This window comes from Protopterus annectens, chromosome 14.part0, assembly GCF_019279795.1.
Source record: "Protopterus annectens isolate FY-2018-M chromosome 14.part0, PAN1.0, whole genome shotgun sequence".
Taxonomy (NCBI): Eukaryota; Metazoa; Chordata; order Ceratodontiformes; family Protopteridae; genus Protopterus; species Protopterus annectens.
Window position 1 is genome coordinate 159,677,303 of NC_056748.1, and position 26,391 is coordinate 159,703,693.

Genomic DNA, 26,391 nt, shown 5'->3' on the forward strand with positions numbered 1-26,391 from the left:
CATGAGGAGATGTGGCATCCCCCAAGTAACAAATATTGTACATTCCCACCAAAACTGAGGGGTCAAGACTTGTTGGGGGGGTGGTCTTATTGCCAAGATGCTGGTAAAGACACAAGCAATCCATAATGGCTGCTAGAATGGTATCCATTCTGTACCGGACAGAAGCTTGATGGTCAGCAGGTATAAAGGCAAACAAAAATGGTCATTAAATCTGCACTGGATATACTACCCACAATCACTGGTTTGCTAGTACTGGTATAGGTATAAAATGTTCTGATACGATTTTGTTACTTGACAATGTGGCCATCATACTACATATGCATACATACATATATATGTATACACATGGATCTAGGACTGTTGAACGAAAATTCAACAGTCCAAATCCACTATCACCGAAAACACTAACGAAAGCACTTTCACCAAAACAGCGTTTTCCTTAACGTGCGTCCAAAACAAAAAAAAACAAACATTACATTTATGTTTTTGCAGGGGGCTGTGCCCTTCACACACCCCCCCCACACTTTTATATTCTCACTCCGAGGTCACACTACAGTGGGGAAAAGGGAATTTTCCCTTATCCCCACTGTAGTGCGATTTCCGCAACAGGCATACTTATGCTAAAGTGCTTCTTTGGTTTAAAGCACATTCGCTTAAGTATGCCCGGCCATTTCACATTTGGTGAAACGGCCGCTCGAGCAGTAGTCCTGAACCCATACAAATACATACACACTCACATTTATTATTTTTGTTGAATCAGTTAAGATCATTAATGGAGTGAAGGATTATGTCAGGTTAATGTCAGTAAAGCCAATACTCAGGACTGCATATTCATTATGAATACTGCTGAAGTTAAAGGAAACAATCATTAGACATTATTTGAAACTATTTGAAATGTAAGGACAAATATGTCACTGTTAATGTGTATACAATTTGTAAAACTGAAAATATGCATAAAATATAACTTACTTGTTTAGCTGACTTCAACTGAAGTAAAATTGTTCAAAATGACAGTCTAAAATGAGGCTAACAACCTAACAAGTCATGCTACATAAACAAAACATATCTAGCAAAAAAAAAAAACCTCTTGTCGTCATTTTTATTTTATTTACCCTTTGTTGATGGTATTAGTCCCACTAGGCCAGCAGCGTCTTTTCAGGGGAGACCAACAGGAGATTAAACAAATGCACTTTAATAAAACAGTTTACACTGTGACAAAATGGCATTTCCAGCAGTTGTCATGACAACAGCTACACCACTTACACGGGTTCATAGTAAGTGCTAGGCCAGCTGCCCTTATAAGCTATTTTAAGGCGAGCCAATTTCACTTTTTGTGCTCAAAATAACCTATCCCATTTGGTTATACATTAAGCTTAACCATTTTATGGTTAGTAATTATATTTATTATCCCTAGTAAGAAGAAGTGGGATCATAGCCACAGATAATTTGAGGGGAGCCATGTATGGGATAAAGCATTTAGGAGCTGCATGCGTCCATTCATATTACAGGGGCAGTCCTGGGGAAAATGTTCTATGTCCCAGCCACAGATCAAGTTACATTTGAAAATGGACAGGAATGACCTGCTGTTATGGAGATGGGGAGTCTGATCCACAGCAGCAGTATCCTCTGTGAAACACACCTGTCCCTTCAAACCAGTCTGCTAATGTTGCACAACAGGTTTAGATCCCCTAGATGGAGTATTTCTGATGCCATATGACTTGCTAACATGCAGTAAATCCATGAGTAATGAGCTGGTCCCCTCTTAGCAGTCTGTAGGACACAGGAGTATAGTGACAGGGCTTAGAGTCAAGTCCATGTAGGACATGTTGTTTAGGCCTTGTATACTTTTAATAAGTCACCTCTGTGGGAGCTCCATCCCTTGCATTTGCCTGGACAGAAACACGTCAAATGGAAAATTATATTCAATGACTGATCTAATGAGGGTTGAGTCAAGGCAGACAATGACATCCCTAGATCTAGGCACAATCCCTTTCTTTATAAGCTGTGTGATATAGAAGCACTTTCTTACAACAGACACAAGTTGGTCAAAAGTTAGGTCAGTGTCCACACAAGTTTCCAAATCCAGAACTGGGTCAACTCTTAGGGATGTATTGTCAATGTGGTAGTTCCCTGGAGTAGATAATATCCCAAAGGATGCAATAATGCAGTTGTGGCATTTAGTTTCAGACCATGATTTCAACACCAGTTATTTACTTGAGACCAACCTTCCTGAAGGATGACCAAGGCATTTGGGGATTCAATGACTGCTCCTAACTTGCAGTCATCTGAAAACTTAATCAGTCAGAGCCCTTTGGTATTGTTTTTTTACTTCAGAAAAGTAAACACCAAACAGGAGAGGTCCCAGCACAGAACTCTGGGGTACACCATTGGTGCCTGGTCTCTCTGTGGAAGTAACTTCCCTGATTTTGATTATCTCTGTCCTATATGTGAGTCAGTTGGCTATCCTGCACTTGACACAGCTGTATATTCCCAGTTTATTTAGCTTTTTTACTATGCCTGAATGGGTAACTGTGTCAAAAGCTTTGGTCAGGTCAAGGTATGTGATATGTACTGTTTTGCCCTCATCCATTGCTTTGGTGACCTTTTCAAAAAAATCCACCAGAGTGAGTAAGCATGACCTGCCCTTAAAGAATGCTAACTGAAACAAGTCCAGTCTTTACAGGCTCTCTGTGCCCTGATTAATTCCATAAGACTTTCCATGGCTTTGCATATGAGGCTAGTCAGACTAGCAGGTCTGTAACTGCCATGGTCTGCGGAAAGTCCTCCCATATGCAGGGGAATGACTGTAGCAGTTCTCCATTCCCTTGGTACAAAACCTGCATGGAGGCTGAGACTGAACAGTGTTGTTAGGGGTGTGGCTGAGACTGAACAGTGTTGTTAGGGGTGTGGCTGAGACTGAACAGTGTTGTTAGGGGTGTGGCTAAATTGTGCTTTGTGCTATTTAAGATGCATCCAAGGATATTGTCAGGACCTATTGATGCAGTATTTTTAGCTTCTGCTATCAAACAAGACCAAATCATAAAAGTGCTAGCGAGGTGAGCCAGTTTCAGGAATATCTTAATGTAAGACTGAGGGGAGAGAGGGGTTAAGTTACAGCTAACTTTATTGGCCAGTAGGTTAGTAATATCTTCAGCCTCAGTGTAGATAATGTTTACAATCAGCACATTGCTGCATTGTGATTTTTAAGATAACAACTAAAAATGTCTTCTGATTGTGTTTGGCTTTGGTACCTATTTTAGCCTCAAATGTGGCTTTGGTGGATTTTATTAAGCTCCTGATTTCTTTAACTCAGTAACAAGGGCTCTGCCATTCTGGGAGTTACTCTTTTTACTTCTGGTCTACATTCTTTTCCTTTTATTATACTATAAAACTTATTATGGTTCCACCATGTGGATTGCGTTCTGGGGTTTGCCTTACACTTAACTCCTATGGTGTACAGCTGCATCTATGCAACTGTTCACATGCTGGTACAGTGTGGCAGTATACATTTCTGTGTACTCAGTGTAATGAGATCAAATACAACTGAGAAAACCAACTCATACAGAGGATCACAGTAAAACAGTAATAAAAGGGAAAAGTATCCGCAGTCTTCAATATGCAGCATGTCACTGCCTTTGAAACACTGTCCTAGTATTTTCTACGCCACGACAAGGACAATTACCTCAATTAGTAAAGCAGCAGCAAAGCAATACAATCCAGTGCTTAGTATTAAGGTACTGTACTGACTTGTCAGGATAACACAGCAGCAGCGGTACGTAAAAGCCCTTCAACAAAAATATGATTAATGCACGCACTGTTGTTCATAATCAATTAAAACAGGAACAAAACTATAATATGAGTGAACGCAAGACACAAGGCAAAGCCCCACTTAAACAGTAGCGCAAAAGACAGGACCACCCTTTAACAACATCAAGTGAAGTAATTTCTTTAACAGCAACCCCGTCAATATAAACATGATTGGATGTACATGACAAGTACCACACAGAAAAAAAGTTTTGTAAAACAAGATGAGGTCTACGTACAGATGGCATCAGTTTGACAATATTAGACAAAAAATGTGTACGTGATAATTCTGAAGCAGGTCACAAAATGGCAACCATAAAGTACAAGGCTGCGATAAGCTTTATGTCACTACTTGCTTCTTTCTCCAATATCCAGGAGTTCACAATGGCGCCTTGCTTACGAAGGTGAAAATAATGCTGTCACTGCATTGTCTGATGGCTCCCTACAATATACCTTAGCTTCCACCTTTTCGAGTATTATTTTTTTATTTGGTAATTGATAGGAGTACTTAGTGAACTGTAAGTTTTTTTCCCCCTCTTTTTTAATAATCAGTACAAGACAGTGTTCTGTATTGTGAGCTTTCTAGACTAAAATTCACTGGTTTGTTGAAGTCTCTTCAGGCAGAAGAAAATCAAAAGCTGTGAATAAAACCTTTTCAGGATATGTTTCTCGCATGTTTGCCAACTTAGCTGGTGATATCTGCAAAACTATTTTTTACTTCTTTTGAAACAAATGAAAACAGTAACATCAAAATTTTTAGTTTTTCCATGATACTGACCGACACTTATTTCTAGCAAAAATGACTGCACAGGTAAAGGCTTCAAAGCAAACAAATTACTTGAAGCAGTAATCCCTTAACATTTTGGGTTGTGACAGTCACTGCAAAGGCACACTGTCACGAAAGCCAGAGGTTATTTCAAACTGTGTGGCACTGACAGCTGAAATAATTGCTGATGTATTCAAACAGAGCCCTATATGTCACACTGCTGCAGAAGTATTTCATGAATAAAGACCCACTGCTAAAACCACAGGTTTAAATTCAACCATCCTGGATGTATGCAAGACTATCAAATAAGTACTGAGGAAAGAATATACCCACTCTGTTAGTGCAAACATGAAAACAGTAAAAACCTTAACTTCTTTGTACAAGTACACACAACCCTTCCCAATATACTTCTGTTTAATATTTATGCATTACTTGACACAAACTTTTGTGCAAACCACTTTACACAGCCCAAGTTGTAGCTTAAGGAGAAGTGCTACTTAAACCATAGAGCTATATTAGTTACCTGTGAACATAGCGCAGCAGAGAGCTCCAACAGCAGGTCTAAACTCAGGATTTGAAGGGGTTTTCGTACAGTGTTCAGCAAGAGCTGCTTGAAGCTCTGCAAGATGAGCTGTGGAGCGAAGAAACAAACCATTATCCACTGTAAACTGAACACACTGATCTTAATTATGATATGCAGCTGACCTCAAACCAAATTTTCTTTTTTCATCAACAGACAAATTATGTATTGATCATCCGTATTCACCGTCGTTGAACATCTCAAAAAAGAAGTTATGCACTCACCATAATGTTCTGTGTTGCTGATTTTCAATGTTCCTTGACCTGTGGGTTCAGATCAGAGCCCTCAGATCTGACTCCGTCACTATAGCTCGAGGTATACTTAACTGAACACAACGAAAACTACTAAAATGCCCAAATGTGTCATTTGGCACATTTAGGCAATATAGCTCGAGGTAACCAAAAGCTCTCGAGCTTACCCCTTACCCAGCATGCATCAGTCCTAAGGACCTCATATCTTGTTTACTAATAGGAGGAGAATAATAGCCCAAAAGACCTTAGAAATCAGAGAGACTATATCTGAAGCCATAGTGACGATATGACCTCCTAAAATCCACTTGCTCTTCTAGGAGATAATTGGCCGGGGGTTGGTGTGTGGGCAGTTGAATAGAATGAAAATCAACAACACAAATGGAATGTTATGGTGAGGCCATAACCTCTTTATCTGATTATGTCAATCTTCATTCTCTCCTCCACCTGTGGAACAGAGTCCCCAGCTACCTTAGGTCTCAGGAGGACTCAAGGAAGTATATTCCTAAGCACCACAGAACCAAATGATGCTCTTCCCTGGAGACCAGATCAAATTTGTAAAGGTATGGGGAGTAGCCCAAGTTATTGCTGCACAAACATCATCTATGAATGCCCTGGACTGAAATACAAATGAGCTAACCATAGCTTTAGATGAATGAGCTCTCACAGTTTTTGGTAGAGCAATGCTTAACTTGTCATATATAAAAGAAATAGAATCTGTGAGCGATTTCGCCAAAGTTACTTTAGTCACAGGCTTTCCTAATTTCAACTGAGAGAAGACAGTTAAGTCAGATTTTCTAATATTCTTTGTCCTGTTAAGGTAAAAACGTAGTCTGTGAACATCTAATAAATGTAAACAATATTTGCTTATGTTAGAAAATTTAGAAAAGAACACAGGTAAATTAATAGATTGGTTGATATTAGACATGGAAACAACCTCAGCTAAGAAAGATGGATTTGTCCTCAAGGTGACTCTATCCCTGTGAAAATTTAAGTATGGTGATTGGCATAAGGCTTGAATTTCTGGATTCTTCTTGATGAAGTAATAGCAACTACGAAAATAGCTTTCTAAGACAAAAATTTTAAATCACACTTGTCTGCCAGTTCAAAAGGTTTCATAGGTTGGTACTAGGCTATCAGCCCTGGAGCCTATACAAGCTCAAGGTACCCTTCCTTTTGCCACCCAAGAAAATTATTTTCTTGTGCCACTGTCGAGCAGAGCCACAGAAGTGATCCCGGAGGTGAATTTCCTATTTCCCATCCAATAATCAAGATTTTTCTGGAAGAGTGCTAATGGGGAGCTTTGTTTGATATAGATAGGTAGTTTATTCCAGAGTATGGGAAGTCTCTGGGACAGGAATCTATCCCGCAGGCATTTTCTATTTATTGTAGTAAAAAGGTTTAGGTCCCTAGAGCGTGTAGCTCAGAGGGATTGGGATTTCTTTAAGTGGAGCATGACCAACAGCTCTGGGTTTGACATAGCTTTTTATGTTAGGCAGAGATCACCTCTGAGTAGGCGATATGCTACAGAGTAAAGCTGGAGTTTTTTGAGACTATCTGAGTAGGGCATCTGTATGAGGCTGGTAATCCTCTTTGTAAAGTATTTCTGTGGCCTTTCCAGTTGTAGATGTCTTGTGAAGTACATACCAAAAGGGGCGTTGTACTCTATAATGGGTCTAATGAGTGATGAGTAGAGGGGAACAATGACCTCTCTTTTTCTGGATGAGAAACCTTTTGTGATGAGGTGTGCCACGTAGAAGGATTTCCTGACTACTGTGGCGATGTGATTATCAAAGGAGAGACTACTCTCCACCTGTGTCTCAAGGTCTTTTATCACACTTTCGGTGTTAAGTATACTACCGCCTATGTTGTAGTTCATGGGTACAGAGTTTTTACCAAAGGGGATGACAATGCACTTTTTGGCACTGAGCTTGAGGCCATGGCTTTGACACCAGGCATCTGTCTCAGTGAGGCCCTTTTGTAGGATGCCCACATCGTTAGGAGTTTTGATTATGGCTCCTAGTTTGTGGTCTTCTGCGAACTTCATTAGCCAAAGACCTTCTGTGTTAGCCTGTACTTCAGAAAAGTAGATACCAAACAGGAGAGGACCCAGGACTGAACCCTGTGGTACTCCACTTGTCACTGGTCTGAAGTCGGATTTGGAGTCTGCTACTTTCACAGCGTGGATTCTGTCAGTGAACCAGGTGGCAACTCATCTTGTGACACAGGGATTTATACCTAGTTTAGTGAGTTTATCTATAATTCCAGAGTGGGGCATGGTGTCAAAAGCCTTGGCAAGATCTAGATAGGCTGTGTGAACCACCTTACCCTCGTCTACGGCTTTGGAGACTGCTTCAAAGAAGTTTATCAGGTTTAGGAGACATGATCTGCCTTTTACAAACCCGAACTGGGTGGGGTCCAGAGTTTGGAGATTACCAATGTCATTGTTTATAAGTTCCATGATGATACATTCCATGGCCTTGCAGACCAGGCTCGTCAGGCTAAAGGAGCGGTGGTTCCTGGGTCCGTGGTGGCTCCCCCTTTGTGGAGTGGGATAACCGTCGCTGTGCACCTTTCAGTCGGCACAACGCCTGAGGTGAGGCTATAATTGAACATGGTACTTAAGTGGGGTACCAGTTCGTTCTGTAGTTCGTGTAGAACGTAGCCTGGGATGTTGTCTGGTCCCATGGATGCTGTGTTCTTGGCTTTGGAGAGTGTGGTTTTTACCTGTGCAGCCGTAATTATAGGAACTTTGCATTTTTCCGGTATAGAGATGGGCCCTTTAGGGGTTGAGAGGGGGGTAAAGTTAGCACTGAACCTATCTGCCAGGGTGTTGGCAATATCACTTGGGTCTGTATATTTAGTGCCATTGTGCTGTAACTCAGAGCAGATCTGAGTGCTGCCACTGAGATTCTTGACATAGCTATAGAATGCTTTGTGGTTGTCTTTAGAATCAGTGGCAATTTTGTTTTCGTAACTAGCTTTGGAGGATTTTATGAGGGATCGCAGCTTCTTACTGAGGCTGACCAGGGAGCTCCTCCTCTCATGGGATTTTACTCTCTTTTGCAACAGTTTCTTTCTTCTGTTGTACAGTTTGTTTATGGCAGGGGACCACCAGATTGGCTTCCTTTTTTTGGAGGATAGCATCTTGGTTCTGTTTGGGATAGCACGATCCATGCAATCGTGTAAGTGCTTATAAAGTGCAATTGTGTAGGATCCAGTAGTCGGAACTGTATTGTCCATCTGCATGGGTGTCCTGAAGTTCACCACTTTTGTCTTAAGAAGCATGAAGTTGGCTTTGGAGAAATGTTTTACTGTGGTTTCCTTAATGGGGGGTGGGGGCAGGATGTGGATATCTAGGATGATTAGCTTATGGTCAGATCGGACCAATGAGGCATTGACTTCAGGTGTGGAACACCGGTCACTCATGTTGGTAATGACTAGATCTAGGATATTGTTGCCCCTGGTGGGGGTGTGGATAAGTCGATCCAGGGCATTGGAGTTTATGAATTCCAGAAAGCATTGAGTGAAGGAGTTGGTACAGGAGTAGTTTTCCCAGTTAATGGTGGAGTAGTTGAAATCGCCCATTATTAGGGTGTTTGGTTGAACCCTAATATTTTCCAGTACATGAAGAAGAGAGGAGTGGGAATCCTGGGGCATGGTGGTTGTGTAATAGCTTGCAATACCAGATTGAAGTCTCAAGCTGGAGTAGGGTCTTTAAAGGGAGGTTTTAAGAGAAAAGCTCCTCTCAAAAAGGTTTTAAAAAGTTTGAGAGAAACAAGTGAAGAGTCTTGATATCCAATATTATAACTGTATAAGGCTGCCAGATGTACCTTAATAGTAGAAGCAGATGTGCCTTCTTTGAAAAGTAAGGCTAAGAAGTCAAGTATGCTATGGACAGGTGCTGAAAAGGGGTCAAACCTATTCTGCTCTGCCCAATAAACAAATCTGTTTCATTTACTAGTGCACAGTTTTTTTACAGATGGCTTATGAGAGGATAAAATAATATGTCAGACAGGGGAGGAGATCATAGGTTGTCTGGCTATTAATGGAATTGGAGAAACCAAGCTGTCAGCCTGAGGCTTGAAATGTCTGGGTGAAACAAGCCCGTCGGGTGAGACAGGAGGTCTGGTGCTGGATCCAGAAACCAAGGTTGTTGAAGTATGTCAGGCCAAAGGAAAGGACATCAGATCTGTCAAGGCCAGTAAGGTGCAATGAGGATTATTTTGATCTTTAACCCAACAGCTTTCTGAAGGAACTTTGGAATTAATGGAATGGGAGGAAAGGAATAAGGAAGACTGGGAGGCCAGTTGTGAAGAGGAGAATCCCTTGATGATTCCTCCTGAGGGGGGGATTAGGGCAAAGTATTTGCTGCACTTTTGTTTAGGGGAGAAGCAAAAGATTGCAGCAAGGCTGAACCAAACGATGGAAAATCCTTTTCACAGCTGTCTGATTGAGGGACCACTCGTGAGGTAGAAGGATTCATCTGCTCAATTTGTCTGCTATCACACTAGACTTTCTCAGAATGTGTGTTGCTATGAGAAAGCAGTTGGATGAGATCACCCATTGCCCCACTGAGGGCTTCTCAACACAATGGGTAGGCCCTTGTTCCTCCTGGTTTGTTGATGTACCAAACTATTGACATGTTGTCTGCTTGAACTGCAATTGTTCCCAAGGCGAGAGCATCTTGGAAGGCTTGCAACGCTAAGAGCACTGCTCTCATCTCTGGAACAATGATATGCAGGTTGACCTCTCTGGGGGATGAAGTGCCTTGAACAGTTTACCCCAGAAAATGCCCCCCCCCACCCTAACTGGGAAGTGTCTAGTCACTTTGGCCTTGGGTTGAGGGGGAATAAACGGACGACCTTGACAGATTTGGTAGGACTGTATCCATCTGAGATCCCTTCAGAATATGTTGGTGATTGATATCAGGGTTGACAATGGTTGCTGAAGTATAGACCACTGTGTTGCAAGCAGCCATTATAAAATCCTCATGTGAAATCTGCCCAATAGAACTAGTATTACTGAAGCTGCCATGGATCCCAGAGGTTGAAGGACCAAACGTGCCGTAATTTTGGAAATGCAAATTATTTTTGTAACCTGTGTTCTTATGTTCAGTCTTGACAGGGGAAGGGGGGCTATCACTGTCTGTTTAAGACTGCTCCTATAAATTCTTAAGTACGAGTTGGTCAAGTGTGATTCTTTTGCAATTTATGGTTATCTCCAGATAGGAGCATGTCTGAAGAACCTGTAACGTTGCCTCCAGTAGTTGCTGCTTTGGCTGGGGTGGAGATGATCCAGTCATCTGAACATAAAAACACTCGGCATCCCTGCAGTCTCAGGTGAGCTAATACTACTGCCATACACGTGGTGAACACCCTGGGGGCTGTGGTGAAACCACAGAGCAGAACTCTGAACCGATGAGTGTCTCTCAGACGGAAGTGAAGGAACCTTCTGGATCGCCTGTTCATCTTTATATGATAGTATGCATCCCAAAGGTCTGTGAAGCACATCCAGTCGTTCTGTTCCAGAAAAAGAAGAATGGACTGAACCGTGACCATCTGGAACTTGAAGAGTTGAACAGATTCGTTCAAGATGGTAAGATTCAAACTTGGTCTCCAGTCCCCTGTCTTTTTTGGCACTAGAGAACCTTGAGTAAGTTCCAGATCTTCTCTGGTCTGGTGCGACCTCTTAGATGACTTTTCTAGCAGCTTTTGTATTTGTAGTGATGCCTTTTCCCAATGACTGGGTGGAACATTGGGATTTTTCTGTGAATGGGAAGTGGAACGGAAAATGGTATAATGTAACCTCTGGAAATGATCCTCTGCATCCACGAATCAGAAGTTAACTGTAAGCCAAGCTCTCAGATGTAGGGACAATCGACCCCAGATTGCCTCCAAAGAAAAACTGGGTCTCCTTTCAGGAGCACTGGAAGAGCCTCCCAAAAAGGGTATCTCAGGATCCCTGGTTTTGTGGACCACCTCTGCTGTGATGGTGGCATCTAACAGAGTTTCCCCCCTCTGCCCCTGGTGGAACTGTCTCCACATGTCCCCTGAAAAGGTCCCTGGGACTTTTTCAACCACATTTTCCCACTACTATTCTGTTTCCTGGAAAAGGATCTCTGAAGAGTGGAAAAACATACGACCACAGTAGAAAAAGGTCTTCCCATCTTTCTCACACCTGGGCAAAGTGCCCTTTACCTTGGGGGCCAAACAAGGATGTACTATCAAACAGAGACTTTAAGGGCTCCGCAAAACCACACAAGTACATCCAGGATTGTCTCCTTATGGAAATGCCTGCACCCGTAGCTCTCATCTTCCCTTCAACTTCATAAGAAATGAGTTACATGGATGAATTAGATATGAATTGTAGGGTAGCCAACTAAGAGACCAATGCCTGCACCTCCTCAAAAATGGACCCAGTGAGAGTATCTGAAAGTACTTTAATCAGATCCCTCTGCTGTCTCGAACTGAACTAAGTAATTCAAAGACCATAATGCAAAGGTCAATAAAGCATAAACTCACATTAAAAAATTAATTTACGTAGGTGCTGCATACTGTGCTTGCTGCTGAAACCAAAGTCTTCTTAAGACAAAGTCTTGCTGGCTGTTTACTGTAGAAATCAAAGTCTGGTTATAACACAAAGTCTTGCAAGTTGCACTGATGAGAAAATATACTTTGCAGCAAAATACTATTTTACTGTAAGCACAGTTACTAATAACTTATTCTTATAACAAACGAGACATACTACTGTAGTTTACAGGTTTAATGTGCAAAGTTTTTTTCATGACCAGTATAGATGACATTCTCCTATACAATACCTCGGAACAAGTCTGTTCCTACAAATACTTCTAACATTAGACTGATTTTCATAGTCTATTTATACTGTTCTTCTCATGCACTTTAGAAGTGAGAATACACGTAATGTCTATTTTTAGACTTTCCTGTTGACTATCTGTGAGGAATTACGACAAACTTTTTAATATTGTGACAAACATGTTTTTTTAAGGAAACATCTTGTGGAAAAACACATACTGATTTTATAAAAACATGTCTATTAACAAAAGTCTATAAGAAACCATTTATTAAACTGTTTTGCTGACGTGAGAAAAGCATGTAATACTTGCTTTCCAGAATTGCTTTTTAGGCTTTTACGCTGACACTGTGAAGAAGCCTGTCTGTTAACAGTTGTTCTTCTTCAAAACACATACATAGTATGGATGCCTATTTTACATTGCTAAGCTCTATATCTACATTCAAGCACACTTTTTATTCTATGCTTTTATTTTTCAGCGTATTTACAGCAGAATTGATTTTAATCCTTATTCACTGTTCAACACACACTAACACGCTTCCGAATCTATCCATCGCCAGAAACTCCTTGTTGGGCAGATGATAGAGGAAACTTTCCTTGTCAAGTTCCTTTTTAATTGCTAAAATACCAACACTAAGACAAACTGCTAAACCCAAACACAAATGGCTAGATATGTCACTACATGCTCCAGAGACCTCAACCTCATTACAACAATCAACAGAACAAGCTGGAGGGGCAGGTTCATAACCCAGAGACTGCCCATGCAATGGAAGAGACTTCTCATACATGTCAAACGGAGCACCTCACTGGCCCTCCTTCAAGAGGGATCTTGATGAGTGGATGGAAAATAGAAAATTCACCCCGGGGATCACTCCAGTGGCTCTACTCAGAGGCACTGGGAACTAAGGTTGGGTGGCACGATGCCAGGGTAATCTTATGGGCTAGGCTTGTAAAGGCTCCAGGGCCATTAGCCTAGTACACACCTATGAACTGCCACACTTTATTTAACAAAATAACAAACATATGCGCTTTTGTCTCTAAAATAATACAAGACTTCATCAAATAAAACCTCTAAGAAAAAATAAATAAATAAAAAATAATTAAAAAAAAAAAATCACACTTGTACTAATAAATCACACAATTACACCCTAATTACTCCAAATGAATCACTTAACATTTAAATAAATAAATACTGAGCAGGTAGCGTAATTGGAGGGGTTGACCTTGGACCTTATATTTAGAGAAATGTGAACTTTCTGGATTTTATATTTTCATGCTACTGGGTGGTCAGGGCTAAATTAATTGGCATCTACTGGCTGCCTCTTTAAAAGCCCAGATTATATTCATGTATATTTTAATAGGTTTACAGGATTTTTTATATTTAAACTAATTTTTGGTTAAGTATTTAAATGTTTAATTTAATTTTTTTTTTCAATAAAGTGTGGCAATTCCATGACATAGCCAGCAGTTTGTGTTTCCTTTTTAGTTGCTGCTGCCATGACCAAAGCATGAATAGGCAAACATTTAGACCAAAACGGATTACTTTCTGGGGCTATTATAATTTTGTCTGGTCTCCATGGTATCGGTTCAGTGGTATCAGGAACCATCCGTACTCACCGAGAGATCTGCTCAATGAGCTCATCAGCCAGTGGAGTTACACAGGAGGTAGACGGGCGAGTACCAAAAGTCTCCAGGTACACAGACTCCTCAGGCAAAGGATTGCTGGACTTCTAGTCACCGCTCTGTTTTAATATTTTGGAGGAGACCTCAGGGATCTTTCACCTTCGTCAATGTCGGTTTCTTCAGTGATGGATTCTTCCAGGGAATCCATGTGCTTCCTCTTGCACTTCTTCCTACAGACCTCATGAGTGGGATTCTCTGGCAAGGAATCTGAAGAAGAGGGGACACCCTGTTGGGAAGCCTGGGGTTTTGCTACACACTGTTCTCATTAAGAGAAGGGTTGAGGCTCTGTGTGCAGATAGGGCTGAGGACCCAATAGGGGTATAGCACCCCCTAAATGCCTGGAACATACATGGCTCTATAAGACCTCGAAAGCTGACCTCCCAAAAGAGGACTAGGACTCTGGTTCAAAAAGAACAGACCTCTGAACCATAGTCGTGCCGAGCTCTAAATAGTCTCTTCAAGATCGAAGCCAGAGCCGAGCTCATATGAGCAACAGAGAAGACTCTGAAAACTTCAGAGTCGACTCTAAGGGCCTGGAATTGACCAGAGAACTATGGCACCGAGAGGTCTCCGGCCCCGAATGGACTGAAGAACTCAGAGCAACTCTCTCTGCAGAAGATAACTTTGGATCCGAGGAACACTGTGTAGGTTGATTTGGATCCAAGTACTCTGAAACTTGTGTAGAAGTCAGAGGATGATGTAAGGTTGGAGTAGTGAACTGTGTGGCTCCTGACCCAAGGGGGTAGGGGCCATAGGATACGGAGCGAATCCCTGCACCCAGAAAATCTTCCTCACCAATCTCTCCATGTCACCTTCAGTGATGTTCTTGGAAGAGCATGTGGAAACTATGGAATGAGACTGTTTTTTGCAAAAAGAGAGACAGTACCCTAGATGGAACAGAGTCAACAAAAGATGAATACCTAGTCCTTGGTAAGAAAATGATGCACTGTGTCGATTTAGGAGAAAGCTTTCATTTCCAAAGATTTCGGTATTGAAGGAGACTTTTCCAATGAAGTCTTCGGGTCCAATGTAGATGTCAGCCCTGAAGCATTTTCACAATTAGGTTTTAGCGCCAACTGATCAGGTGGCACTGGTAATACAGGTCGACTTTTACCCGTAACTGATGAAGTAGGAACCAAGGTTTTTTGTTTCTTAGCTGTCAGGGCCGAAGGGAAAGTCAGCACTGATGCAGGTCTTTTCTTTGCCTTCTAGGAAGCTTCAAAGCAGGTCGAAGAAGGGCTAGAAATATTAGATTTGCCATTATTTTTTTTTTCTGAAGGGAAGCTCCAGTTAAGGAAACGCTAAAAGACAAAGGTAATAGTCCTTTTAAAATAAGTTTGTTCTTTTGCTCATTTAAAGCTCTATGAGAAAAGTCATGACACACTGAACTATTTTCCTGAAAGTGAAGTGGGCCCAAACAATATACACAGAGGTTATAGGAATCAGAGTAGGGTATTTTATGGCCATACTTCTGACATTTTTTTAAAACCAACTTTATCCTTTTCAGCCACAATTCTCCAAACAACCATCAACAATTAGAAGGGAAAAATTCAGAATAGAAAGAGTATTTTTTTTTTTTTTTTTGTAAAGGCAATAAGGGAAAGAGATATCAACAATAAACGGAGTGTAACAGTGAGGACTACTAATGATAGTTGTTACAGTACTGAAGTACAGAAAAAGAAAAAGAAGTAATAGTTTGAAGAGATTCTAACAATTTGTGCGGTAAGGGTAACAACGGTATTTAGTAAAATAGGCAAAAGTGAAATAATTTTGGAGAAAAGGCAAAATGCAAACTTTCACAACTTACCTGCTCGAGAGCACTGATTAACCACACCTAACTCACAAAGCAGGAAATGAGATCTGAGGTCCTTAGGACTGATGCTTGCTGGATAAGGAGTAGGCTCGAGAGTTTTTCGTTAGGACGAGCTAGAGTAAAAGCAGAGTCGGATCCGAGGGATCGGATCCGAACCCACAGCTTGAGGACAGAATGAAAACTGACATCAGATCAACTGTTAACTCAAAGATGAAATATCTGTTTCACAGAACCGGCACTTCACAACTTCATTTTTGTTTACAATGAATACAACATGCGAAATGCTGAATCCTATAAACTTTAGAAACTTTAACTAAAACAGGATGAGGGATTCATTACCACTGAAACAACTAATTAAACCCTTCCACCTTTATTTAATAAAATACTTCAGGGTTTCTTTCAACATAATTAATTCCTGTTTTACAGAACAAAGTTATCTGAAAGTACTTTAATCAGATCCTACGGCAGTCTCATAAAATCTTTTAAGTAATTCAAAGACCATAAAGCAAAAGTCGATGAAGCATAATCTCGCTTCCCGAATCTATCCATCACGGACAACAGAAAAGAAAACAAAACTGTAATAAAGGTTTTCATCCAACAGACACGCATGCTTTGCTTTTAATAATTCTCTCTCACTCCATTACATTAACTGCTCCATTCCTGGCTTCCCTTAAAAGTTACTCGTACTCCTCCTGTACTTTGTTCTGCATGTACTGCTCCCACAAATTCCATTTACTTTTTTAAAAAATATATAATTATTTCCCTTTTCTAGAGATCCCACCTCCAGTTTTTATAGCTCGTTTATAATGTTTATCATTTGATTTCCAATTTTCTAGTACTTATATTCTTGGTAACCAATAGTACTGAATTTAGTAGGGCCTTACTATGTCTAAGCAATTCAGGTTCACCCCACTGCTAAAGCATCATTTCCTTAGAGATTTTCTCCCCCATCATTTCTGACAAAATACTCTGAGGAACTTTTAAATTCTACCAAATTGTTATATTCCCAATAAACATGTTCCCAACTACCTCGTCCGTTCTCCTCACACCTTCAGAATTTCCTATCAACCTGAGGAAAAATTCCCCAAAGCCTGCTCAGGGTTTAAAATACCTATGCAAATATATTCAAGCAAAAATCCTAAAACTTCTGGGCTTTTGTTACAAACGTCAGGAGCCATAAAAATGTCATACAATTGTTCCTTTATAAAGGCCACGATGCTTCGCTAGGGACGGCTTGCACCTGTCACCCCTGGGCTTTCGGATATTGGCAAAGGCTCTTGCTACCCCCATAGTGCCTTTTTTAGGCAAGGCTCAAAAGACAAACCCACCTCCATAGGTATCACAAGGGATAAGAAACTAAGAGTAATGCTAGTCAACGCCAGAAGTCTAAACCTCAAGATGCACGCACTTGAAACTTCCCTTAGCATGGAGAACATCGATATCTGTGCAGTAACAGAAACCTGGTTCAAGGCTCCCGAGAGCACCCCAGCACTACCAGGTTATACCTCATACCATGCTTTTCGGCCCCAAAACTTGGACCGAACCACAAAAGGAGGGGGAGTATCAATATTCGTCAAAGATACCCACACCTCCAGGTTGGTGGCACAGCACGAAGCATCAGAGACTATCCATGTGCAACTAACTGTGGGTAAAACTGCCTTCCAGTTTATAGCCTGCTACAGACCACCCTCCCAAACACAGGAACCCCACTTGGCCTTCCTGAGAATACTGGAAAATATGAAGGTCTCTCCAAACACCATTATATTGGGCGACTTCAACTACCCAAACATAGACTGGGAGCATTACTCTAGCTCCAACACCCTAGCCCAAAGGTTCCTAGAATTTATAAACTCAAATGCTATGGAACAACTTGTTACCACTCCCACAAGAGGGGAAAACATACTGGACCTGATCATCACCAACATGGGGACACTATGCTCCAGACCAGAAGTGTATCCCTCACTGGTAAGATCAGACCATAAACTAATCTCACTGGATATTCACATCCCGACCCCACCCCCTGCCCAGAAAACCACAGTGAAAAACTTCTCTAAAGCAAATTTCACACGCCTCAAAACCGAGGCGAAATCCTTCAAAGCCCCCGGGCCTGTGGAAAATACGGCCCAGACCGCAGAATCCTTTATAAACGCATTCTATGAACACCTTCAGGAATGCATGGATCATGCAATCCCAAATAAAACCAAGACCCAATCCTCCAAAGGCAGACATCCTGTCTGGTGGACCCCAGCCATAAACAAACTATACAATAGAAGGAGGAAGCTACATGATAGAGCAAAATCCCAAAAAGGGAAGGCATCTCTGATCAGTATTAGCAAGAAACTACGGGCACTCATAAAATCGTCTAAGGCCAGCTTCGAGAGAAACATTGCACAGGACACTAAGGATAATCACAAGGCTTTCTTTAGTTATGTTAGGAACCTGGGTGGGAATTCCCAGATATGCTCAGAATTAGTCCAAAATGACAAAAAATACACAGAGCCCACAGACACTGCCAACATCCTAGCTGACAGGTTCAGTGTAAACTTCTCCCCCCTCTCCCACCAAAAGGGCAAATATCTATCCCAACAGAGTGCTGCCCCCCTGACATCTCAGATGCTCAGGTAACAGCCGCCCTCTCCAAAGCAAAAAACACAGCATCAATGGGACCAGATGGTGTCCCGGGCTGCGTCCTACATAAACTCCAAGAAGAGCTAAACCCAAACATAAAACTACTGTTCAATCTTAGCCTTAACTACAGGATATGTACCCAAAGAGTGGCGTACAGAAACAGTGGTCCCTCTCCACAAAGGTGGTGCCTCAACGGATCCTGGAAACTATTGCCCCATAAGCCTGACTAGCTTGGTCTGCAAAGCTATGGAAAGGATCATCATGGACCTCATAAATAAAGATATTGGGGACCTACAGACACTGGATCCTACCCAGTTTGGCTTTAAGGGCAGATCCTGCCTCTTAAACCTGGTCGATTTCTTTGAAATAGTCACCAAGGCCATTGACGAGGGGAAGGTGGTCCACACAGCCTACCTGGACCTCGCAAAAGCCTTCAATACAAAACCCCACTCGGGCATTATAGATAAGCTCACCAGCTTAAATATAAACCCCTATGTCACTAGATGGGTTGCAAACTGGCTCAAGGACAGAACCCACATGGTTAGAATTGCTGGAGCCATGTCAGACTCCAAACCAGTTACAAGTGGCGTCCCACAAGGCTCAGTCCTGGGACCTCTCTCGTTCGGTATATATTTCTCGGCGGTACAGGTCAACACGGAAGGACTGTGGCTGACCAAGTTTACAGATGACTGCAAACTGGGCGCCATAATCAACTCTCCAGCCGACACAAGCATCCTCCAAAAGGGCCTCATAGAAACAGACAACTGGTGCCAGAGCCATGGCCTCAAGCTAAACGCCAAAAGGTGTATAGTCATCCCCTTTGGCAAAAACAAAGTGCCCACAAATTACCACATAGGTGGTAATCCATTAAGTACAGAAGAAGTCATTAGGGACCTGGGAACCCAAGTTGATAGCAATCTCTCATTTGACAACCACGTGGCCAAAGTGGTTAGAAAAACATTTTATATAGCCCACCTAATCATGAAGGGATTCACATCTAGATCAGGGAGGTCATTGTGCCTCTTTACTCATCCCTCATCAGGCCCATAATTGAGTACAATGCCCCTTTGGGATGTACCTTACCAGACACCTGCAGCAACTGGAAAGACCCCAAAAGTACCTCACCAAGAGGATCAAAGGGCTCAAACAGATGCCATATGCTGCCCGGTTAAAGAAACTCCAGCTCTACTCAGTGGCATACCGCCTGCTCAGAGGCGATCTGTGCCTGACGTATAAAGCCATGTCCAACCCGGAATTAATGGACATGCTGCACCTCAGAAAATCCAAATCCCATCGAGCTACGCGCTCGAGAGACTTGAACCTCAGCACTGAAATAAATAGGACATGCTGGAGGGACAGATTCATAACCCAGAGGCTCCCTTCACTCTAGAATAAAATCCCAGTCCAGGTTAGGCAGAGTCCCACATTGACTCTCTTCAAAAGGAATCTTGATGAGTGGATGGGAGATCATAGGTTTACCCCGGCTATCACTTCTGTGTCACTGTTAGACAGAGGCACAGTATACTAACCTCAAAAAAAGGCATAGCAAAATTAATTTAAAATGGGTGGCGAAAGCCGAACATACTCTGGCTAGGCTTATAAATGCCCTAGGGCAGATAGCCTAGTATGAACCTATGAACCTATGAACTGCATTTCAATTATTCTTCCTATCTTTTCTAACCTCCTCTAACAGATTCATATTATTACATAATGCTGTATATGCCTTACAAATTGTAGCTCGTTCAGTCAGGACAAAAAGACAAACAGTTGTGGGTTCTGTTCAAGCAGCTTTATTGTACACAAACATAGCACGATTGAGGCTTTGCAACTTAAACTTAAATAAACTTATAAACAGACTCCCACATTCATACATGCTGACACTCTGGCTGTTCTCTCAAAATGGCACTGCTGCCTGCACATGCTCAGTATTTATACTGCATGTGCGTCACTTAGAAATGCTTCTTAAAGTCACAACACACACATTCTTCTACACCAATTAAACATTTTTAATAGCAGTTTCTCTTCTAGCTTCAACTAAAAACTGTACCACAGATGGTCTTTCATTTAATGCTTCACTATCCCTTTCACTTGACCTGAACTCTCATCAATCCATGGTACGGAAGGCAGTCTTTAACTTGCAGTCCAAACTTATGTTTAGTCTCATCCCAGTCTTATTACTTTTCCCTCTCTAATTTGCTCCAATTATCTTGGATCCTTAGCTAATTTTATCCAGTACACTGAATTCCCCTTACACCTTTTTTTTTTTACATCCCTGCTTGCAGTCATTCTTGTACATAAAAACTTACGTTTTCCATTCCACTGTCAACCTAGTTCTTAAAATAATTTGCTGCTTTATAAATATAATTGTATATACAGCTGTTGTTACTCTTAAGTACCAGCATTCAAAATTCCATATTCTCCTTATTTCTCAAAATTCATGCCAGATACATCACCATCATACCTTTTCATTTTGTTTTATAATTTACTGCTTGTATTGCAGATATGGATATGGGCCTTAACTGTGCAGCTTTAAAGAATCCCTTTTAATCAGGTAATTCCAAACCACCATATTCTAAGGGCAGAATCAAATTATCACCTTAGGTCTTGACTTCTTCCCTTCCTAAATAAATTCCTTCAACTCTATCATCTACTTCTCTTCTGGTTGATAAAACCATGCCTGAACTGCATATAAAACTGAAGATATGAAAAGCAATTTCACTGCCTTTATCTTATGATCCATGATCTGTCAAGAGCTACTAGTTCCTCAGTTTTTAATTATTTTTAGTCTCTTCCCATGCATCATTAATCGCCATAACAGAATCCTTTGTAATCCATATACTTAAAAGTGCAGTTGCACAAGTTCCACTTACCTGCAACAGTAGATGCTCGTAAAGTAGAGACCTACTAGCATATGGGTAGTAGTGGCCTGCTACCCTCCCTCTGGTAGCCTCTCAAAGCTCAGAAATCCCAACTGCATGTCTGTGAGGGTGAAGGACCAATCAACTGGCAGAAAGGGACAAGGACAGCCCTCCACTCTCAGAGAGAGGACCCCTTTCAGTTTTCTAAGGTCCAACATGAACTGCAGATGGAAACACAAGCTTTGCAAACTACTGTTCCAAACCAAATGCCACACACACAACCCCCACCCCAAAAAAGGTTGCTAAACTGCTGAACCAAAACACAACAGCAACTCCACCTACCAACTATATACACCCAGCAAACAGAGGAATGTTTGGAGGACACTGTCAGTAAGGCAGTGTGTTCTACAAACATCTACAGTTACATTAAGTGGAACCTACACAACTGTACTATGTTCAACAAACAATGCCTTACTGGCATATGAGATTTCCAAAGCTTAACCAACCTGGGATGAGGAAGGATAAGGGGTCAAGGAGCCCCTGGAGTATGGTTCTCACAAAACCTGCTCTGGCTCTAAAACAAGCATCCCATTTGTAGTACTTTGTAAAGGTATGGATCAAGTTGCTGATTCTAGAATACTTAGATTCCACTCCTTTACAATAAGGCATTGAAGAGGAAAAGACCTTAGTGGAATGTGGCTTTACAGTGCATGGAGTCACTTTGCCATGGATTGCTGAGAAACTGTTTGACCTTCTTTGTCCCAGAAAAGGAAATAAAAAGCCTTTAGCCTTCCTAATGGGCTATGTTCTCTCAAGGGAGTACCTGAGCTGCCCATGCACATCCAAAGTATCATTTATTCTCTCTACCTTATTTTTAGGTCCTGGAACAAAACACAGCGAGACTAAGAGTGAATTCTGAGTGAACTTTCAGCATGAAATAATGATTAATACATACCAACCCCATCCCTGTGAAAAATCAGGTAAGGTTATCCTACCCTGAGAGCTTTAGCTCAGAAACTTGTCTTACAGATGTCACAGCAGTAAACAAGACAGTTTTCCACTTTAAAAACTTGATATCAGCATGAGCTGCCAGTTCAAAACGAGTTGGTCAATTTTTCAGAAATATAATTTAGGTCCCACAAAGAAGAAATCTGCTTGTGAGGGGTTCTCAAACAGTACTCCTTTCATGAACCATTTTACCAAAACAGAAAAAGAAAGGAGAATCCATTACCAGACAAGCCGAGATGGCATCTTAATGTATGCATACGATAAAGCCATCCTGAAGTAGCTCTCAAAAATATTTCAAGACCAGATGGATATTAACCTCAGTGGATCGTCTATTTCCATTTAAGAACCATGTAGACAACCTCATCCATTTGTAAACAAAGATTTTCTAGTAGCAGGTTTTCTGGCCTCCTTTATCACATACAGCATATCCTCATGAAACAAGTGCCTAAACTGCGTCAAGACTGAATCATCCAGGCTGTAAACCGAACTCTTTCTACATCGGAGTATACCAGTCATGCCTGAGACTGTATACCAGGTCCAGTGTGTGAGAAAGTCTGCAGTAATATTGCCCTTGGCCAATACCATAAACAGGGAGAATCAAGACTGCCTGGACCAACAGGGTACAACCACAATGATCTTTGGCATTTCTCTGTAAACTTTCAGAAGTACCTTGTGAATTAGTGGAAACCAATGAAACACTTACAAGAACATTCCCATCCAAGGGAACAAGAATGCATCTTCCAAGGATGTCAAGCAGAATTTCTCCAGCTGCCTATTTTAAAAGGAGGTGAATATATTTAACACATTCTCCACCATCTGGACTAGATCCTAGAACACCACTGCCTTGAGGTTCTACTTGTGCAGGTCTGCCCATGATCTGCTTAATATGGCTTTCAAACTGTTTTGCTCTGATAGTACATATGATGCCTGAAGAGTCAACGTACACAGGCGGCAAGACCTCGTACACCTCCTGTTTGTTGAAGTACCAGTCACTGCATTGGTGTCCGTAAACAGAAGTGGACCAAGTTTAAAGGTGCTGGACTACTTTCAAAGCATGAATCATTGCAAACACCTCCTTGATACTGATGTGCTTCCATGTATTCACTGGCCCCTAAGTGGCTTACACCTGCACTCCCACTGACACAGTTCCCAAGATGAAGTCGGACAAATCGATCTGGACAGAATGCACTGGTATTGTGATGGGGGAGAAAGGAAGCCCCGGACTGATGCTCAAACGTTCTCTCCACCACTGTAACTCATCTGAAACACTACTGGATTCTTCTCACGAGAAGACAGGCCAATGGTATCATGAGAATCATGGACACCATCAGTCCAAGAATTTTTAGGAATTCTTTCACTGAGGTGACAATTCCTCTTGGAGAACTCCAGAAACACAATCTGGTATGACAGGAAGTTTTTGGGCAGAAAGGCCATTATCTTGTTGGAGTCTATCAAGTACCAAAGAAAGACAATTCTTTGTGAGGGTGTCAAATATGACTTTAGGTGGTTCAACTTGAATGCTAGATGGGAGGGAAAAGGTTGAGACCTTCTCTAGCACTTCCAAACATCTGGATGCAGACTCTGCACAGATCAACAAATCTATGTATGGAAGGTTGTGACTGCCCACAGCCCAACAGTGGGCCACTACTGGAGCAAGGCATTACTAATAGTGAGAACCATACATAAATTTTAAACCTTCTGAAAAGATAAGCAATAAGGATATGATGATAGGTATCCTGTAAAAACAAGGTCGCCAAGGAGTTGTCCAGCAAAAGAGGAAGCACTGTCTGCATGGTGAGCATCTTGAACTTGCATACCTTGACAAATGCATTCAGAAAACAAAGGTCCAAAACTGGTCTCCATGACTGCTCTATTGTGGGAACCAAGAAAATTAACCTCTCATTCTTTTCAAAGTATCCCAGCGTTCAGCCTTTGCTGAAAAATAGGCGGGAATAGTCTGGTCTGGTAGATGAGGGGGAAACCCCCAATGAAACCACCATCTGTAATCCCTACAACATTTGTTGAGACTGCGGGGCAGGGACTGCCTTCAGAGCTAATTTCAGAGACAAGGCACCCAATGGGGGACTTGGTAAAGATGGGTACCATGCCTCTGTACAGTCACAGGTTGGAAAGGGGATATCATTTTTAAGAAAGGAATTCTCCTTGTTCAGCTTGGTGGAGTTGTCGTCCTGCCGTTTCCTTTTACTGCCTTACTTCTTATTCAGCTGCGACTTCTGTATGTTAGGCTGCTGAAAGTAATCTTGCTTAAATAAGAACTGGGGAATATAAAAAAAAAATTGACATCCCTTGAATCAATTTACCTCTGTCATCCTAGCATTTAAGAAACTGATTAGTTGCTGAACTAAAAACTCAACCGGACTGAGGAAAAGCATTCAAAACTCATCAGAAAAAGTCTAGGAGTGCAACTATGCATACTTCCTAATCTGCGCTGACAATGCTGCATTTCTATAAATATTATCAGCCCCCTCCAAGGCACTTTTTAACATGTTTTGATACCTGAGAAACATTGGAACTAATATCTATAAAGTAGACCTTTTGTTCTGCAGACAGCTATGCAGCAAACTCATCTATACTGTACTTCTCAATACAAACCAACACAAAACCCTGTCAGTTAAACACTTTAAAAGCTACTGTGCTGGACTGTGTCAACCATTTTCCCCTTGAGACTCTAGCCACTTGCTAGTTTATAATGAAAGACTGGGTTAGAAGATGCATTCTTTCTAGCAAACGTCAGAGGGAACGCTAAAGCAGACACTGCAGATAAAAGGGCATGGAAGCCAAGCAAGGCTGAGCAGATCCTAAATTTCTTTAACACTTTCATAGGCACCTGGTACCTTGACAAATGGGAGGGGGGGGGGAGAGAGACTACAAGCTTTCTTGAAGACATCCTCCAACACTAGGATTAATGTAGGAAAGGTTACAATAACTGGGGCCTCATCCTCCAAGAGATCATAAACCCTGTTCATCTTGGGGACAGACAAAGATAACTAGCTTTGGAGATGCATTCAGCTAGGAGTGTACATTTCAAGAAGAAACAAAATTCTGTTTGGATACCTGTTCATCAGAGGAACCAAACTGATCCAACTCAGATCAAAGTCCACAGACATAGGATCCCCTTCAAAAAGAGAATCCTTAGCAGACTGACCTGTGGTCGAAGAGGTGGCCCTACTCATAACCTGGGGTACACACCCCATACTCATAACCCAGGGTATACACTCCATAACCCAGAGTATACGCTCCATAATCAATTGCTTGAACAAGGGATTTGCCATAGCCATAGTCGCATGTGAAAAAACAGACGGTTGTCACACCATCAGGTGAGTCTTCCCTCTCTCTTTTTGTCATACACTAAGCTACTGGAAGATTGCCCTGGGGGGAGTATCAATTTTTGGCAACAGATTCTGCATCCCAGACTATCCTGCATTTAAAGGCTTTGGTTCTCATATACCTGCAGTAAGCAATGGTACCACCCCGGAGGATGCGTCTGACTCGAGTCATGCACAGTTGTGGTAATACGACCACACCAGGGGACCTGAACATAACGGATGCAAGTGGTCCAATAACCTGCCCAAAGCTAAGGCTACTGCAGTCATAAGCCATAGCCTAAGGCGTATTTTATTTATTCTTTTTTTTGGTACAGATGGGGGAAATGATAGGGATGGAACCATATCTGAATTCATCAAGACACAGTGTAAAAAAATATATATATATTGGTTGCACGGTCAGTCAAGTACAAAATGGACAACACAAAAAAACCCTTTAAATAGATAACTGAAGTAAATTTCTACAGGGAAATGGTACAGTGAAAGAAAAATTTCAGTAACTCAACACAAAGCATGACACAGGCATCACATACATCTCCGATATAATTTTCTGCCTAACGTAAATAGAAACAGCCTTAGACCAGGAAGTGTAATATTAAGCAAAAAATCCTGTCAGGATTGTCACACAAACTAAATGGCTCCAAAACTGAAATAAAAATGACAAATGTTGTAAATCCACTCAATCATATCAAATAATAAATCCAAATCTTAAACAAGGGATTATTCAAACAAACATTCCTGTCGGAAATGCTTCACAATGAGAATGGCACCCAAATTGCAACTTCAAAAAAATTAAATATAAAATATTGAAAATATGCTTTATGCCCACAAATAATCAAACCCCAA

The 26,391-nt window shown here is 41.5% G+C and overlaps 1 protein-coding gene across 1 annotated transcript in view; it reads right to left on the reverse strand.

Annotated features, from left to right (window-relative positions):
- TDRD1 (tudor domain containing 1) overlaps nt 1–26,391 on the reverse strand; it is a 2,513,511-nt gene that overhangs the window by 1,642,305 nt on the left and 844,815 nt on the right. The window contains exon 10 of the mRNA XM_044055533.1: nt 5,094–5,201. Within this exon, the coding sequence (XP_043911468.1) occupies nt 5,094–5,201 (108 nt within the window). The remainder of the gene's footprint in view (nt 1–5,093; nt 5,202–26,391) is intronic.